General features: G+C 48.3%; 2 protein-coding genes across 5 annotated transcripts in view; one reads left to right on the top strand and one right to left on the bottom strand.

Moving 5' to 3' along the window:
• LOC101162619 (cyclin-I) overlaps positions 1–17024 on the top strand; it is a 31200-nt gene that overhangs the window by 11913 nt on the left and 2263 nt on the right. For 2 of the 4 annotated variants that reach the window (XM_023960920.2, XM_078955570.1), the window contains 2 exons: positions 858–1246; positions 8859–8999. In XM_023960920.2, the coding sequence (XP_023816688.1) occupies positions 858–1088 (231 nt within the window). In that variant the 3' untranslated portion in view covers positions 1089–1246; positions 8859–8999. Of the gene's footprint in view, positions 1–857; positions 1247–7408; positions 8053–8858; positions 9019–13873; positions 14009–14307; positions 14383–14488; positions 14630–14801; positions 14931–15021; positions 15124–17024 lie in introns of those variants that run through there. The other 2 variants (XM_078955572.1, XM_004075149.4) reach the window with 2 other exon arrangements.
• ccng2 (cyclin G2) lies at positions 2710–7449 on the bottom strand. The gene is made up of 8 exons (XM_004075148.5): positions 6907–7449; positions 5621–5769; positions 5410–5547; positions 5085–5335; positions 4671–4749; positions 4470–4568; positions 4005–4204; positions 2710–3530 (listed from the first exon to the last, which is right to left on the bottom strand). The coding sequence occupies exons 2-8, from the start codon at positions 5723–5725 to the stop codon at positions 3398–3400; spliced, it is 1005 nt and encodes a 334-aa protein (XP_004075196.1). The 5' UTR covers positions 5726–5769; positions 6907–7449; the 3' UTR covers positions 2710–3397.

Raw genomic sequence — 17024 nt, 5'->3', positions numbered from 1 at the left:
TGAATGGATTTGACATTCATTCTAGTTTACTTGTTGGTTTGGACACAGATTTCATTAACTTGATGATCTGGAAGAAATCCAAGAATCTGGAAAACTGTTCAGTAGCAGGAATTTCTGTCTGAGTCTGACTGCTGGAAGTTTGGATGAGGATGATCTGGATCCACTTTAGGACAGAGGATCAGATCCAGTCGGATTGAGTCATTCTAACCCCCCTAAAACAACAGAAATGTCGTCCATTAGGTCTGTGGGGTCCCACATCACTTTCTATTTTAGGAAAATGGGTCTGGGGTTCAAACAAATATATATTTTTAGACGTTTCCTCTCCTGAGTCCCGGTGTGGATGTCAGACGTGTTCTTGTTCAAGACGAGGACCGCGAAGAGAAACCGGAGCTGCTGTTGTGGACATGTGATGCTACACATATACAACGTGCTGAACACGGGTTCTTGAACGGGAATCGTGCTCTATTCTGATAAAGGAAATAGAAATCTGACCGACACAAACCGCAATTACTAATGTCTCCTTTTTGATCAAAAAGTCATGGCTACCACATCAGAGTCCCTGATTGGTCGAAGTTCAACTGGTTAAACTGGACTTAAACTGGCCTGGACTTAAGAACTTGCATAGCGACGCCTTAACGCAAGAGTTCTGAACACGGAAGCCCAAAACACACACGTACACGCGTGTACATGTGTTCATTGGAAGGCGTAGCTTGAACGCGCGTTTTGGAGGCCGCTGTGAGCGTAGCGTCAGAGTGTTCATCATCATCATCATCATCACTGGTTCAGGGAAGAGTTTGTGGTGTAAATGTTCATAGTGTTGTGTTTGTACTCACACTGGTTCTTGATGACATTTGTAGGATCACTCATTTCACAATGACGAGGCTGACACGCCCCCCGGACTCGACACCCCCTCTTCATCTCAGCTTCGCGGCTCTCGGTCAGTCCCTCTGAGAAGCGTCAGGCCGGCTCCGTCCACAAGTCCCTTCTCCTCCGTGACCCCCTCCCAGCTCTTCTCGGGTTCACAGAGGGGGCTGAGGCCGTCACAGGCGTCCCAACCCAAGAAGAAAAGGCCCCAGATGGGATTTTGATCGTCCTCCCAGCTCAGAGCGGACCCTCTGGAGGACTTCTGTGTGGGTTTCCAGTGTTATTCTGAAGGCTGGATGGGATCAAGGAGCACAACGAGACTCTGTGGATTACCGTGAAGAGGGCAGCCGAGGATGAGGAGGAAGACGCTCTGCAGACCGTGGTAGGACTGACAAACTGATTGAGGTGCTTCAGTGGGTTTCTATGATGTCATCAAACAAACAGACTTTCTGATTCAACCTCTTCCTCAGGGAGAGTCTACCTGTTGGTTTCAGTTTGCTCTCACTGCTCAGAAAAGGTTCTGCTTGTTTTTGTGCGTGCGTGTGTGTGGATGTGTGTGTGTATGTGTGTGTCTGCGTGCATAACACCAGTTACTAGTAGTCAAGAAGGCTTTAGCCGATACTCATTTGGAGTAAGAGTGAACACACTTTAGAATAATACAAACACCAACTTATGAATATCTCATGGAAGTGCAGGGAGTAACAGGTTCAGCAGCAGCTTTATGTTTGTTTTTTTAATGTTAAACCCTTTCCTGCAAGTTTTCATAGTAAATAAAGTAACTTCAACATAAATTAGAAGATTTCTCTGTGTTAAAGGTGAAACAAAAGCAAAAAGTGCAGGCAGTTCCTCGGGACGGAAGAATGTCTTTTAAGGTCAAATCAAAAAAGAAATAACTCCATGACGTTTTATCACGTAAATAAATAAAAACAATTTGAGAAAAATGTGACTGTTTAGCCATCAGTCGTCCAAGTTAACCTTTGACCTACCAAAACAAAAGCAAAAACCATTTTGTTCCTGCTGCTTATGGCCTAGAGGAGTAAAACAGGTTGTTTGAAGTAAAGTTTCTAAATCTGCTCTCCTGTTAGGTTGAGCATGCAGGCTGCGGTTGATCTGTGTGTTCTCCAACCAAAGAGACCTTCTTGAATGTTTGGGGGGAGGGGCTGTGGTTAGTCCCGCCCACATGTCAGCTGAGCCGTGGTTTTTCTCAGTAGGGGGAGGACGATCAGTCATTTTGAACATGCGCTTGATGGCGTTCAAAGTGACATGCTTGGTCTTTCTTTTCACCTGCTTCCCCCCACAGTCCAAAAACAGGCTGCGTCTGTTCATTGGTGTCTCTGAATTGCACCTGGGGGGTAACCTGTTCAGGGTGTACCCCACCCTCACCATGACTCCTAAAGGGATTCAGCAGAGACACCACACAGATGGGTGATGGGAAAGTCTGTCATCTGGCCGTGTGTAGGACTAGCTCAGGAAAACAGGCTTTGTTCCTGGGGGGCGATGAGCTTCCTCCAGTGTAGAGATCCTTCACGCTACTGCCTAACCATGTGGCCACAGGGGGCCCCGGGTCTGGGTCTCCCTGTGCCGGTCCCCAGCCCGGCTGTCAGGAAGGACATGTGAGCGGATCAGGAGAAAGATGTTGGAAACCTTCATGTGGACTTTGCTGATACGGACTGTGGGTCAGTGTCCTTCACCTCCTGTGTCAGCATATGTTTACCTGTGTCACAGTTGTGTTGACTCTGTGTGTGTGTGTGTGTGTGCGTCTTGGAAACTGACGTTTGTTCCATAAACTCCTGATGTTTCAGTTTTACTTCCATTAGTGTAAATAAGGTCAGAGTAGACGGTGGATTGAAAATAGTTTTTTTATATTTCTGTTTTTGGTGACAAAGGGGAATAAATAACTTAATATCTACAGCTATCTATAAACCGTTTTTTTTGTACATTATTTACAGTTTTACACATTTTTCTATGAACATTTTAAACATTTTTAAACTTTTTTTAAACTTTTTCCAGTTTCAGAGATGGTGACGTTGGTATCTTGAGACTAAAGCACGTCCGTACAAACACACATCCACACAAACGGGCTGCTGTCATGCAGCGTGGCCCACAGCACCACCGCTTCTCTCAGGAGAAATGTGCAAATCAAACCGTGAGAGCGGCGTCAGAGCAGCGGCGCCGTCGCCTGCAGGCTAACCAGCACGGCGTTCACACCGACGGCCGCCGCTGCTCTTGGCCTCTGTACAGCAGTAGAGCACGAGCCGCCCTCTACGACGGTCCCAAAGAAACATCCGATTGGACCCAAGGGTCTAATGTAGAAGAACCGGGCTGGATCAGAACCTGGAGACCGGAACGGCTGTTCTTCTCTTGTGCCTGAAGGCGTTTCCTGGAATGTGACGCCTCGACCGAGCCGGACCAGAACCTGTGGGTCCACCGGGAGGACTGCTCAGCGGCCACACGCTGCGTGCTCAATAGAAGACGACACTAAAAGACGGCGGGGTGAGAGGCTGGCGGGGGTCGGCACGGGGCAACAGAAGCCTCAGGCGTGGAGGTACTGCTGGGGCTTTTGGCGCCGGAGGCGAAGCGGGAAGTAGGGGCCCTCGGCGTCGCTGCCCAGAGAGCTGCTGAGAGACTCCTCCCCTGAGCTCATGGTGTCCTCACAGGAGTCGTCGCTGCAGGACACAGAGGGAGGGGGTCAAACGGTGAAATGAGGAGGAAAACACATTTGAGGCAGTTTGTGCACGAGCAGCGGATCCGGGTTCAGAGGCGCTCAGCAGAACCCGTGACGGGTCGGGTGCCGTCAGCAGGATCACAGCCGCTTATTTCCCCTTTGTGTACGTGTGTGCGGCTTTGGCTGAGGCCGGCGTGTTGCATAACAGCACGGCGTCATGTGATGGAATGGAAAAGTGTGTCAAGGGGGCGGGGGGGTTGATCAGTGACTTGCTGGTATCGCATGACAGGAGGTGGGAGGGGCCTCAGAGGCGTTGCAGCACAGCAGACAGTTTGTTGCGTGTTTGTGTTGCCCAGCGATGACACACTGGGTGTGTGCGTCTGCCTTTCCAGGTGTGTGTTGTTTATCAGCTGAACTGAATTGGTGACGCCACGGCGTGCAGCTGACACGCCCCAGAATGTCTGCGCCGTCTCACCTCTCGCTCTCGTCCCAGCAGCCCTCTGGAATGGTGGGCAGCTCCGGTGCGGTGCGGTGGCTGTGCAGGTTCTGGGCGGTCCGCCGCGACACGATCCACTGCAGCTTCCTGTGGTTGGGTTTGCTGCACTCGGGGGAGGCGTACTCCGACAGGCAGCGGGCCACCCGCTCGCCCCACAGCAGCAGCTCGCTGTCTGCAATCTGATCGCAGCGAGAAGACGAGGTCACTAAAGGCGTTTGGCCCCCCAGCCCGGTTACTCAACGGGGGCCGGGTAACCCGACTCCTGTGAACTGAACTCTGCTTTGTGTTCCAGTTTAAATGGGAACCGTCTGATAACTGAGTGACGGCAGGGAGCCTGCAGGATCTGCACAGACTGGTTTTTCTCTGAGTTCACTTCATCTCCACCAGCACTGAGCTCTAAGCAGAGACGGCAGCGTGTCAGTGAGGTTTGAAGGTGTGACTCACCTTCAGGTGTCTCTGGATGTGATGGGTGATCTCCAGCATGTCCTCTGACTGGATGGCTTCCACCTCCTGCTTCAGGAGGGACAGGGCCAGGACGGACGGCTGGACGGACAGACAGACAACGGGACATTTTTAAAATGCCGGACTTGTTCTGGCTGGTTTGATGAGCTGCTGTCTGGGAGCTGAGCTTCTAAGACGCCTCACCTTTGCTTTGGAAAAGGAGATTCTGCACAGACAGGCTTTGAGTTGAGCCTCCAGCTTGTCCAGGCTCAGAGTCTCCTTCCTGTCCACGCAAACACATCGCGTTACTTCGGGACCAAATGGAAGACCCAAGGGTCACACCATGTCAGACACGCATGCTGAGATCATCCGCATTTTCTCCTGATTTCATCCCAAACCACTTTTATGTCCAAACCTGCATTAGCAGTGTATGTTTGGCATTTCTGAAGCAGCAGCAAAAAGCGTTATGTAAGGGATGGTGTCAGCTCCAGCAGACAAATAATCTTATCAGTGCACTTTAGCCAGACGGTGGCCGCTGCCCTACAGGTGTCGGCTGCCAAACTTCTGCTTCTTCGTGTTTAAGGATGAAGCAGCAGATCCTGTCTCGTGCAGCCTCACCTGTCGGTGCAGTAGGAAGCTGTGATCTGGTGGTACAGGTGCAGAAAAGTTAAGGCGGTGACGGCTTTGGACTTGAAGTTGAGCTTCTCCGCCACGATCTTCTCCATCCGGCACAGGTCGGAAACTGTGAACCTGCACTGGCCGATGCGGATGAGCTCGTCGGTGGGCGTCAGGTTGCACTCTTCCTCCGTCACCTTGGCGGCCATGTGAAGGCAGCTGAGGCTGATGCAGGACAGGTGCTTCGGCTGAATCTGTCATGAGACGGCGGCGCATGAGCGACGGGTTTTCTAACTACAGCCAAAGTGTTCGTGTTGGCGGGTCGTACCCTCATCATAGCCAGGAATCTGTCCAGCAGGTTAACAGCCAGAACAAAGGTCTGTGTGGTGTAGTCAAAGAAGCTCGTCAGACTCCAGAGATCCTCCACTTTGGCGTCTCTACACTTGGCGGAGATCCTGCTGTCCCCCTGGGCAGTGAAACGAGGAGGAATTCAGGATTTCCTAGGAAATGAGGTGTGGCGATGAGTTGGCGGGTCTCACCTGCACCGTGGATTCGATGAGACTCAGTCCGGTCTCTTTTGGAAGATAGGAAGCCTCCTGCTCATAGTTCACCCTCAGCTCTTTCATCAGCTTGACGGCGTCCATCTCTCTGCTGGAACTTGAAGATTCGGGTTTTCCCCTCAGTGAAGCTAAACAGAAAGCCCATGGTTGCTTCAGCTTCTCCTAATGATGTGCATTCCTGTCAGGTATTGCTAAATAAACTATTTAGTGTGAGTACTTCCTTTTTGTGCAGTTTGCAAAACAGTTTTGACAGTCTGTTGTCTTGTTTATCCAATTGCTATGACTCAAAGTCAAGACGGTGATGGAAACCCCTGAAGGGCCGGACGCTCCTCCTGTCTTGGGTTTGCTCACCAGGGACAGAAACTACACTGTTACACCAACCAATGTGTGGATCTGCAAACCCTCTGGAGTGTGGGGACAGTTGTCTATTTGTTTACTGGAACAGCTGTCCGCCGGATATGCCTCCGGAGCCCCGCCCACTTCTCTCAGCTGGGCTCCGGTGTCAGGTTTCCACCGGGAAACGCCTTTTCTGTCCTCTAACCGAAAAACAACCTTTTTACCCCCAAAGATTTAGTCTGTCAATCAACGACCCGAGACCCATACACGGAGCCACGCGGCTGCGCAGATCGATCGTAGCCGGAGAAGCTAGCGCGGCTCGCGGCTAACGGACGTTTAAATCCTCGCCCGGGTGGGGGATGGGCGTTTCGACAGTCGGTCCTCGAAGATGAAAAGCAGACAAAAACACGGTTCCCCATCATAAAACGTCAGATTTCCTTTAGCTCTGCCTTTATTTCGTATATTTACATTAGTTCTGGATCGTCGTAACGTTTATATCAGGTAAAGATTCCTCAAACGAAGGGAAAATAGATCATCTAGGAATCCACGACGGAATAGATCATCTAGGATGGAATCCACGACCTACTTGATATTTTTACATGTATTTATTCCTGACAGTAGAAAATACGAATAAATAAAGATTTGTGTTTCCGGCCATGACAGAAGGGCTGCTATTCTGTTTGTCGCCAAGAAACTAAAACTGAAAACCTCTAAACAGTTTATGCCCTTCCGCTAAAACATAACTTTTATTACTTTTAAAGTCCATATTTTTAGCCATCGATTATTTACTGAATAGCCAAAGCCACAGAACTGTGATATATTTTTTGTCTTCTCTCCACCTGTAATGGATTTAAACACTGAATAAAACAATAAAATGACTCGGAATTGGTTCCATCTGTGTAAAGACTATAAAGTGAAGGTTTCTGTACCTGTTTGTGAGAATTATATCCACATATTCGGACTCTGGTCCCAGATTAATCGCTTATTTCGTCTGGACTGCTCTCGACATTCTCTGTCCTCTTTTTCCTTCTTTTGTTGATGTTCGAAGGTTCACGCCCACACGATGACGTCGCAGTGCATCAACCAATCCCAGGCTCGAAACTGACACAAGCGATCGCCTCCTTTCGAGTGTAATTGAGCTCATATAAGCCCAGAGTTTGAATTTTCCTATTATTTCTTACTTTAGTTGCAATATTCTCGGTTAAACGTATTCAAAACGTCAAAATTTGGTCTGAAATCGGCCGTTAAAAGAGGCTGTGGGCAAAGTACACAATGGGTGCCGTTCGAGGCGGTCCCCCGTTGACGGGCTCTTCTCTTAACCAATCAGAAGCCAGTATTTCTGCAGTTTCAAAAAGTCCGCCCAAATCCTTCTATTTTTATTGGCCAATGGTTTCACAGATCCCTGACGCAATCTTCAAATTACGCATTTGGTTTTTTGATGTTTGTTTTCCGTGTGTTGCTTATCTTTATCTGTCAGATTAGGTGGAAACATTCACTGAGAATAATCTGGTATTTTTAGAGGGGACTCAACGTTCTTTTCTACGAGCATAACATTTACACGTTAAAATTTATACTCGCGCTGAAACTTAGTTTTAAAATATTTACATTAAGTCATAATAATGAATAGTTTCATAGTCTACAGAAATTTAAAAAGTTTTCTCTGTTTTTCAAATCATCTTCACTCGATAGTATAGACATGCATTAGTGCAAATTGTACAGATAAATTGTTGCTCTTGGTGTGTTCGCTAAAAAAACGTACTGTACTCTTCAGAGCTGACATACATCACACAAAGAACGAAAGAACACGTTCGATTTGGACACCCGTTCAGCACGTAGGGGCGGCGCCTGCTCTTGTCTCTCGCCCCTCTGACCCCTCCTCGGTCGGAAGTAGACGTCTCTGTCTATGTTCCGTTCCTTTTATTTTTAATGTATTTTTTGTAACAGATTGAAACATGAAAGCCACGATGGACGACTAAACCCATCAGAGGGTGTTCGATTTTACCCCTTTTCTTCACCCTTTGAATCGGAAGGCCCGGATGAAAGCCCTCTGTGGTTTTCTCCGCTTCACAGGGGAGGTAGGCTTTTCGGCTCCGGCTATTTACTGGACGTCACCTGGGACATAGTTGTCTTGGTCTAAATAAACACTGTTGGACATGCTTTCTGTGTAGTGCTGGCTGTTGTAGTGATCAGTTCTGTCATTGTTCTCGGTTTTACGTTCTGGTTATCCCGCAGCGTTAGCCGTCAAGTCACTACCGAGGAGCGCCGACCAGGCTGCTCAGCTAGCTGCATTCCAGATACTAGCCAGGTTCCTCCGATCATAACAAGGATCCTTTCGCACCTGCGCATCAGAGGCGAAAACATCCCAAAAATCCGGGACTTACCGCGCTGGACCGCCGGTGTTTTCCGTCCAAATGAACGCGCTATTGTCAGAATGACATCCGCGTTTGGAAACTTGTCCGTCTGGAATTATTTAGGAGAAAATGAAAACAACAACTTTTAGATTTAAATGTGGTTTCTGTAAACCTGGGTCACTCATACATTTTAATGATACGTTTGTTTTTATAGTTCTATTTTTTCAATAAAACATTTATATTTATAATATTGTACAAGGAAAATTCACTTATTTTATTTAAACAGTGATGCAATTTAATAAAATCATCGTCGTTAATTTGGCGGATTTATTTAAGTATTTCTATCACGATTCTTTTTCATATTTCGATCTGGTGGCGTATTTGGATCCTGCTAATCATTGCCTGACCTCTTGACCTTTCTCTCACATGAAGGTTACGATGACAGGTGTGCGAGGCGGGTCCTGATGGGGCGGACGCTCAGGTGTGTTCAGTCGTCACTGCGACCCTCTGACTCTTGGGTATTCCTGCAGGTATCTGTATCCAGTGGGCAGGCAGGCTCGACCCGGGGAGGACGGGATGAAGATCACCGAACCCTGCGGACGCCAGAGGCTGTCTTTTCTTTTGGAAAAGGCAGCCTCTAGGGAGGCCGAGATGTGGAAGGCCTACGTGCCAAAGAGGCCTTTCTCACAGGTGAGCTGTGACAGAAGCCAAAGGTTAAGACATAGTACTTGTAATCCACACTGCTCACCATAACTGATATTTACATGAGTGCTTTTCCTTTTAGGTCAGACTTTGAATGAAATACAAAAGGTTCTCTCTGTTGGTGTGATATTTATTACCCTCCAATCAGTGGTAGAAATACATTTCCTCCATTTGAGACGGCGGCGTCTCCTCTCTAACCTCACGATGTGTTTCTGAGGCCTCCCACTCTTCCCCAAGCTCTACATGCAGTTCTGCCCGGTCGCTTGGGGGTCCGACCCTCTGCTTCAGCTGGTCCCAGACCTGCTCCATGGGGTTCAGGTCAGAGGTCATTGCTGACGTTACCGTGTGAGCCACTTCCTGTAGTCCGGCTGTGACCATCCTGGCAGCATGCGGTGGAGCGTTATCGCCATGAACAGGAAGTTGGGGGTGTTCTGGTGGAATTGGGGGAGGATGATGGTTCTGTGACGTCTCTGAGGTCAGAACCTGCAGGGACTGGACCGCCTACAAGAACCTGGTGATGCCTGTCCAGACTGTTGCTCCTCCCCCACCACGTTGACCTGGGTGTATCGCTCACCTCGCCTTCTCCAGCTACGCTGACGACCATCCTTTCTATACACGGTGACCCTCACCAGAGAACAGGGCGGTAGACCGTTGCTGCATCGTCCAGGTCACATGGTCTGTACTGCAAAGCTTCACGGCGGCGTCTTGGTGTCACTGGAGTCCCAATGGTGCAATGGTCTGTCATTCAGGTCAGAGCGGTGCAGTCGAATGGTTAGTCTGGAAACCAAGTACCCCTCACGACCGGTAAACGGGCCTGCAGCTGTGTGGTGTTTGCTAAACCAGGTCAGAGGTCAGAGGTTCTGGTCATGGTGGTGGTCTGTCACTGGGGGGGATCCACTCCTGGGTCTGTCACAAACTCTGACAGTAGTTCAGAGTCTTGATGCAAGTCTGCTGATGACACTTTGAGACAAGTTCACCTGCAGCACCTGACGGTCTGACACCAACCTGAAGGCGCTGTGGTCGGGGGGAGCTTCTCTGTCTTCAAGGCCGTTAGCATGATGAACTTGGAACGACTTCCTGACTAAAACAGCTTTTCAGTTGTTGATGAAACACTGAAAAGGTTTTCCTTTCAGAATTCTTTGGTTTTGGCTCCAATAAGTTAGACAGACTGAACAGAGTAGCTGCGTTTACACGGACAAAAGTAATCAGAGCGCCTGATCGGAAGAAAAATGCGTCATGTAAACACGCCGTTCGGAATACTCTGCCCCGATCAGACTCTTTCAGATCAAAATTTCTTTCCGATGGAGATAGGTGGTTATGCCGATTGTTGATCCGATCGTTGTTCATGTAAACGGTTCATTCTGATTGTGTGTCACTACTGCTCTGGTTTAACGTCACGCAAAGACGGATGTTTCGCTCCAGAGAAGCTTTGGAGCTCGAACAGGACCGACCCGCTGCTCTGCGCTCGCCCCGTGGGCTCCTCGATCTCCCTTCCTATTTCCTCCGACACCCATCGCGAGGGGGGCGCCGGGGAGGAGTGCCTCGTGCCCCCTGACGTCCGGACCCTACGCGGTCCGGCTGCCGGTGGATGGAGCGAACCCTGTCTCTAAGCAGAGCAGCGGGACTTACGGACTTACAGTTCTACGTGAGCGAGCTGCCGAATTCAGGAGAACCAGGCCGCCAGCTCACACAGCGGCTTTGGGGCGGTGTGTGAGCTTAAAGCAGAAATGTGGCTCAGTCTTTAGAAACCGTTCAAACAATCCCATGGATTTGTGTTTCCAGTCGTGTCCCGACAAAATAAAGGCTGATGTTATTCCCACACATTTACGTGCAGCCAGGATGCAGATTGCAGAACTTCCCGCACGGATTTATGTTCATTAAAGGTTAAATGTTGTTAGCGCGCGTTAGCCTTCGCCTAACTCTTCTTCCAGCTCCGTTCTTCAACAGAAAAAGTAACGGATGAAAAAGTAACGTGATGAGCGAACAGGCGCTTCATAATAACCGTAACATTAATAAAAGCACATTTAGAAGCTCATCTCGTATATTACAGAGCTGCCAGATATCTATGGATGTAGTCGCTCGGTTTGTTTACAACGGGACTCATTTCCTCTTCCGGTATTTTCAACACTAGTGCGTATGTGTGAATGATTTATGCTGACTGAAAGTGAGACCATGTGAACGTTTGTTCTAATCGGAAACATTTTTCTGGGCCCATGAACACGGAGGGATTCTAATCCGACCATTAATCCCATCAAGATGTTTTGCACATGTAACCGCAGCTAGTGAGAGCGTTGGTGGAAAACACTACACAACAACTGTGTGTGTACGACATCCACACTACACAACTGTGTGTGTGTGTGTGAGACATCCCCTGAGTTCTCCACATGATCTCTAAGCGGTTGTGTGTCGTGGATGTTCACACATGTTCACATTGAGTGATGATGGTAAACGTCAGTCTTCAGTGAGAATCTGTTTTCCTGCTCTGAATGTGTTCATGTGTGATTGTCACACTGTTAGTGAAGCAAACATCCATGACAGGCGTGGAATCAGCCGGTCAGAGTGATTAGTACTCTAACAAGTACCAGTAGTATTACTACAGGTCTATTACCGTTTCTATTTAACCCTGCAGAACTCCAGAGCAATTTTAAAGTACATTTTTGTTGTTTTTTTATTTAGGGTAACAACCATTTACAGCAACCAAAAAAACAAAACAAAAAATTAAAATAGAGGGGAAAATAATACGACTTTAAAATAAAAAGAAACGGCGCCAAGTTTCACCCGGCGGCCTCTCAAGGGTTAAACGTTGTTTTTTTTCCCACATCAAGGTAAAGGAAAAACTGAGTCTGCTGCTAAATCGCTGATGTTCTGGATAAATTCAGCCCTCATTTGTTATTTTGTCACCGGTGTTGTGTTTGCACGTCCTTCTCTAACGGGGTGAAGGACCCGTTTGCAACAGTTCACGACCACGAGGAGCGTCTGAGCGTTGAGACTCTTTCTGGCCTGTCGGTCGCTGTCGCAGCGCAGAGCGCCGTTCGCTTTGGGGAAAAGCTTTGATCCTTCGTAGCGGGGCGGGGTTAGCCCCACATTCTTCAGGGACGTGACAGGCTGGCACCAGCTGGAGGTCAGGGTTAGCTCCTCCCCTCGTCGCTGTGCTAACGTTTGTTTTCAGACGTGACGGCACAGAGCCATAGAAACGGCTGATTCACCGTTTCCTTCAGCTGCTCTCTAGTCTCAGCGCGTCACGGCTGGGTAGTTTGGTCTGCTGCTGTGACTCACTGGCTTTGACTTCTTCTGTTTTCAGACACGAATGTGTGTTTTTGTCCGTCAGAGTCGTCCAACTGGTCGACTCTGACGACTTTGACGTCCGTCCAAACATGTCAGGTATGGGGAAACACAACCGTGTCCCATAACAGAAGAACCTGAGAAGTTGGTTAATAATACCGACACTATGAACGGTGAACATTTGGTTTCCTTTCTTTGTTTCTTAAAAACGACTGGCCTGTAACTGAGATGGAGACTTCCTGCCAGGGAGGCGGTTCTCCCGATGCTCCGGTGACTCCAGCATTCATCAGCTCGACCATCGCTGACTCAGCAGTCGGCGTTTGCTGAGTCTCTGATGTGGAGCTTTGAGTCTTTGAGAAGGTCCGGCCGATGCCGCCGCAGAGCTCTGAGGGAGTCCAGCTTCGTGGTTGAAATCCAGATACCAGCTGGAGTTATAGACGCTGTCTTAGGTGGTGGGGGGGGACTTGTGCTTTTTAAGTGTCTGTGGTTGAGAGTCGAGCAGTTCTGCTTCAATTTCCGCCCTTTTTCTGTTACTGCCGCCGGTAGAGACTTTTCAGGATTTTCCTCCTCATGGAAACTTTAGAGGACACCAGACTAAAAAGATATCACCCCCCACCCCCCCACCCCAGGCTCTGCTTTATTTGGATTACATGCAGATACATCCGGCAGCTGTCCGTCACGCCTCCTGTCTGAACCTTCAGCCTGTTTGTCCTTCACTCTCCTGTTGTTTGCTTTTTACGACATTTTATTGCCCAAATGCTGCACATCTTTCCTGGAGCGCAGATGAGGCTTCATGTGATTTAGGAGGAAGTTGCTGTTGACTTTTCACAGGCGGCGAGAGGAAACCAGATCCACATTCTGCAGGATCTGTCAGCAAGTCCTGATCCAGCAGCAAAAATGACTTTGAATGCGGTTAGAATTTAGCGTTTGCTGTAGGATCGAGCATCCAGCCTCTCACACTAACATAAACTGGAATAAATTAAACAAGAAAAATCCAGCCTAGTTTACAAATGAAAGAGTTTTGAGTAAAAAAAAACACATAATTTATCCATGAACTGAGTAAAACATTGTAGTTTTCAGATTCTGGCTTGGATCTAGTGGGAAGCTGTGTTTTATGGAAGCTAACTTTGGGGTTTTTACCAAAGCCAAACTGTGGGACTGTGTTTGTTGGAAAAGCTCGGCCTGTCCTTGTTGTGGGGAAAAATAGATGGGTTTCTAAAAACAGAAAGTTTGTTGAGGCTCTGCCCTTTTTGGGTTTCTCTCACGGTTCTGAATGTAATGTTGGGTTACCTGCAAACGGGAACCAGCTGTTGTTGGTCCATGAAACAGAAATCTGTCAAAGTGAAGAAGGTGAATGGATTGAAATGACCCAGAGGAAGCTGTTGTCCTTCAGGATGTTTGGCCTTTCTTCTGGTGGGAATGTTGACGATGAGTGGATGGGATTTATCTGCAGTCAGTAAAAGCTTCGTTGGCCTGAAGCGGGCCGCTGGCGCTCCTGCGTTAGCGTCACGCATGAAGCTCTGGGAGTAACGGCGGCGCTGGCCTCCCTCCGTGTGTGCAGGATACAGACATCTCCCCGGAGCAGCGGGACGAGGCGGTGCGCTGGCTGACGGAGCTGCACGGCCGGCTGCAGCTCCACCCAGAGACCCTGGTGTCGGCTGTTAGCATTCTGGACCGCTTCCTCGCCCCCATCAAGGTACAGACATGCCGCCGGTTTAAGTTCATATCACTGAAACTTTGACAAATGATTCCAGTGACAGTTGGTCTTGAGTTCATCATCAAAATGTTCTGGGAGCTTTTGGACTCGATGTTCCAGGAGTCTGAGATGATAAAACCCTGTTTGCATGTTTGAGAACATGTTTTTCAGATCCTCTGCTGGCAGCTCTGACGAGTCCTCTAGCTCTTTACACGAGGAGGTCAAAGGAGCAAACGTGACGGCCGACCTGCAGGACGCCACACAATAGCTGTAGCACTGATCTCTGATGTCGTTGCTAGGCCCGTCCAAAGTACCTGCGCTGCATCGCCATCGCCAGCTTTTTCCTGGCTGCCAAGACCTGCGAAGAGGACGAGGTGAGCGCCGCCGCCGCACACACACACACACACACACACACAGCTGGTTCAGCACACAGCATCCCGGGGCGGCTAGGCTAAGAGTGCGTGGGTTTGTGTCTGTCAGTGGGTGCCGTCTCTGAAGGAGCTGGCCGCCACCAGCGGCTGTGGCTGCTCGCCGTCAGAGATCCTGAGGATGGAGAAGATCGTCCTGGACAAACTGGGCTGGGATCTCCACACAGCCACTCCGCTGGACTTCCTGCACATTGTAAGCCCTTCACACAGACACCTCCATTGAAATAGAAGGAAAAGGGAAGTGGGGCCATGATTCAAGACCCCTTTTCTTTGGGCTTTGTACATCTGCTAGCTGCAGTTCTATTGGACGGTTAAAGGAAATCCTGGTAAACGGGTTGGGTCCATGTCTCCTGTCTCTACCGCAGTTCCACGCCATGGTCCTGGCGGGGCGCTCTGGCTCCCTGGACTCCACGCTGGGCCTGAGCCTCTCTCAGCACTTGGCTCTGCTCACTCAGAGGCTGTACCACTGCCTGGCTGACCACACGCTCCTGCAGGTCCTGCATTAGGAGGATGACGTGCAGTCCAGCTTGTCCACTCCTCGTTTTCTGATGGAAGCTGAAGTGCCGCTCCCCAATGTTTCTGCAGCTCCGAGGATCCATGCTGGCTTTGGCCCTGATCACCCTGGAGCTGGAGACCTGCTGTCCTGACTGGCTGGCGCTGACCATCGACCTGCTGGGCAAGGCACAGGTCTGTGTCCGGGTTTCTGGTTCCTACTCGGGTTTAGCTGGAAAGGAGAATGAGCGGGTCCATCTTTGTCTTCCCTCCACTCGTCCTCCTCACTCTGGTTCCATGTGGGACTGATGTGTGGACCTGCAGAGGAGCCGGATGCATTTAGAACAGGGACCTGTGAGGATTTGATGGGGTCTGAGCAGGACGCAGGGCTCCACAGGAGCCGTTTACTGCAGATTTCCCAAGAAACCAAACTACAGACCAGAATAATAATGAATAGCTGTAGGTATGAATACATTGCTCACATGTCAACAGAAACTAGAAGGAGCTGCTTTTCCACAAGTACATGTAGGTTGAATGATATACTGCTGGATGAAAATGAGACTTAAATGGTAATTATTAGCACAAAAAGAAAGAAAGAAATGATCAATGTTGAGCATAAATAAAGTGAAAAAAGCACAATAACAAAAAATATATTTTTTATGAAAAATGCCAGAGTCGGGTATCGAACCAGCGAGCTTCTGCACCAAGGATTCCCAATGGAGGCAGAAATCCTGGAATATATTGAAAAGTTCAAGGATTTGAAGGACCAAAAGTCACAGCTGGAAAAAGCTGAAAGAGCTGAACATTTGAATAGTTGGATGGTTGAAATAGAAGAAACATTGTAGAAAGAGTTAAACGGCAAAAAATGGAGGAAGATACTAGAATAAAGAAAGAGAAACAGGAAAATGTTTTTGAACATTTAATGCATGAAAATGTAACATTTTCAACTTCAGGCTGTGACTTTGATCAATAGTCTGTGATTCGTCTGATTATTGAGGGAACAGACCCACATAGACGTCTGACCGTCTTTTCTGTCCAGCTCTAAACCAAACCTCAGCTGCTTTCTGGGATTTTTTTGCAATGCAGTGAGACGCTGCATCCTGAAGAAAAACATATATGTATATAATTTATTTATTTTTTTAGTAGGAGAGTCGGGGGATGTCAGGATGACTTTACATTCAAAGACAGATGACCAGATTGTTCATATAAAAGGAAAGCGTTGAGCGCTAGCTCCACTGAGAAAGTGGGTGTGTCTGTTAGCCTGGGGGCGGGGCTGGCTGCACAGACTCTTCTTGGAAGGGGCGGTTCCTCACTTTGTGACGTCACAATGTGAGGACCCACTTGTTTCCCTGGATTGGGAGGGGCTGGTGCTCAGAGAGCAGGTTTTTAGAGGAATGGAGCCGAGAAGGTTGATTTTAGATGATGTAGGACTTTAAGGAGTTGTCAGGATTGTAAATCTTCTCTCGGTCTGGAAACGTTTCTGGACTTGGTTTGGCTAGCCGTCTGCCGTCCGTTAGCTCCTGCTTTTGAACAAAGCTTCTTCACATCAGTAGCATCATTTTATTCATGCCTGAAGAATAAAAACAGTTGAGTTTTCTTAAACTTGATCAGGTAAACTGACAGCTTTCAGATCAGCTTGAAACTAACAGAGATCAATGCCAGCAGGGAGCGCTAGATCAGCGTCTGCTGTCATGCCACTCAGTAATCCAGACCTCTAATTAATCTAACTAAACTATTTTTAATCTATCCCAATAGTTGCTGAGAAAAGCCACATTATGAGGCTTTACATTGACTTGACATTGTGGCTCAGTAAAAAATCTAAATACAACTAAAAAAAGTGACTTGATGAGGTTTTTTATTTGAACAGACTTCCAACCTTTTCTTTTACACCAATTAGGGGAATTTTTTAATCTTGACCAAAACAGAAAACAAAAACACATTGAAAACACCCAAAAACATTTTTCTGAGCAGTCCATAAAATATTGACCATGAACTTCTTATCGATACCTTAAACATCTGTTGCCAGACGTTATTCCTCAGTTCATCACAGCAGCATGACAGTAGAGAGGTTTCATCGTTTCCTTTGGTGAATTTGA

Source organism: Oryzias latipes, chromosome 12 (genome assembly GCF_053564925.1).
Source record: "Oryzias latipes strain Hd-rR chromosome 12, Olatipes_Hd-rR_3.1".
Classification (NCBI taxonomy): Eukaryota; Metazoa; Chordata; class Actinopteri; order Beloniformes; family Adrianichthyidae; genus Oryzias; species Oryzias latipes.
Note: the sequence above shows the minus strand (reverse complement) of the source record. Positions and strands in the feature narration are given on the sequence as shown.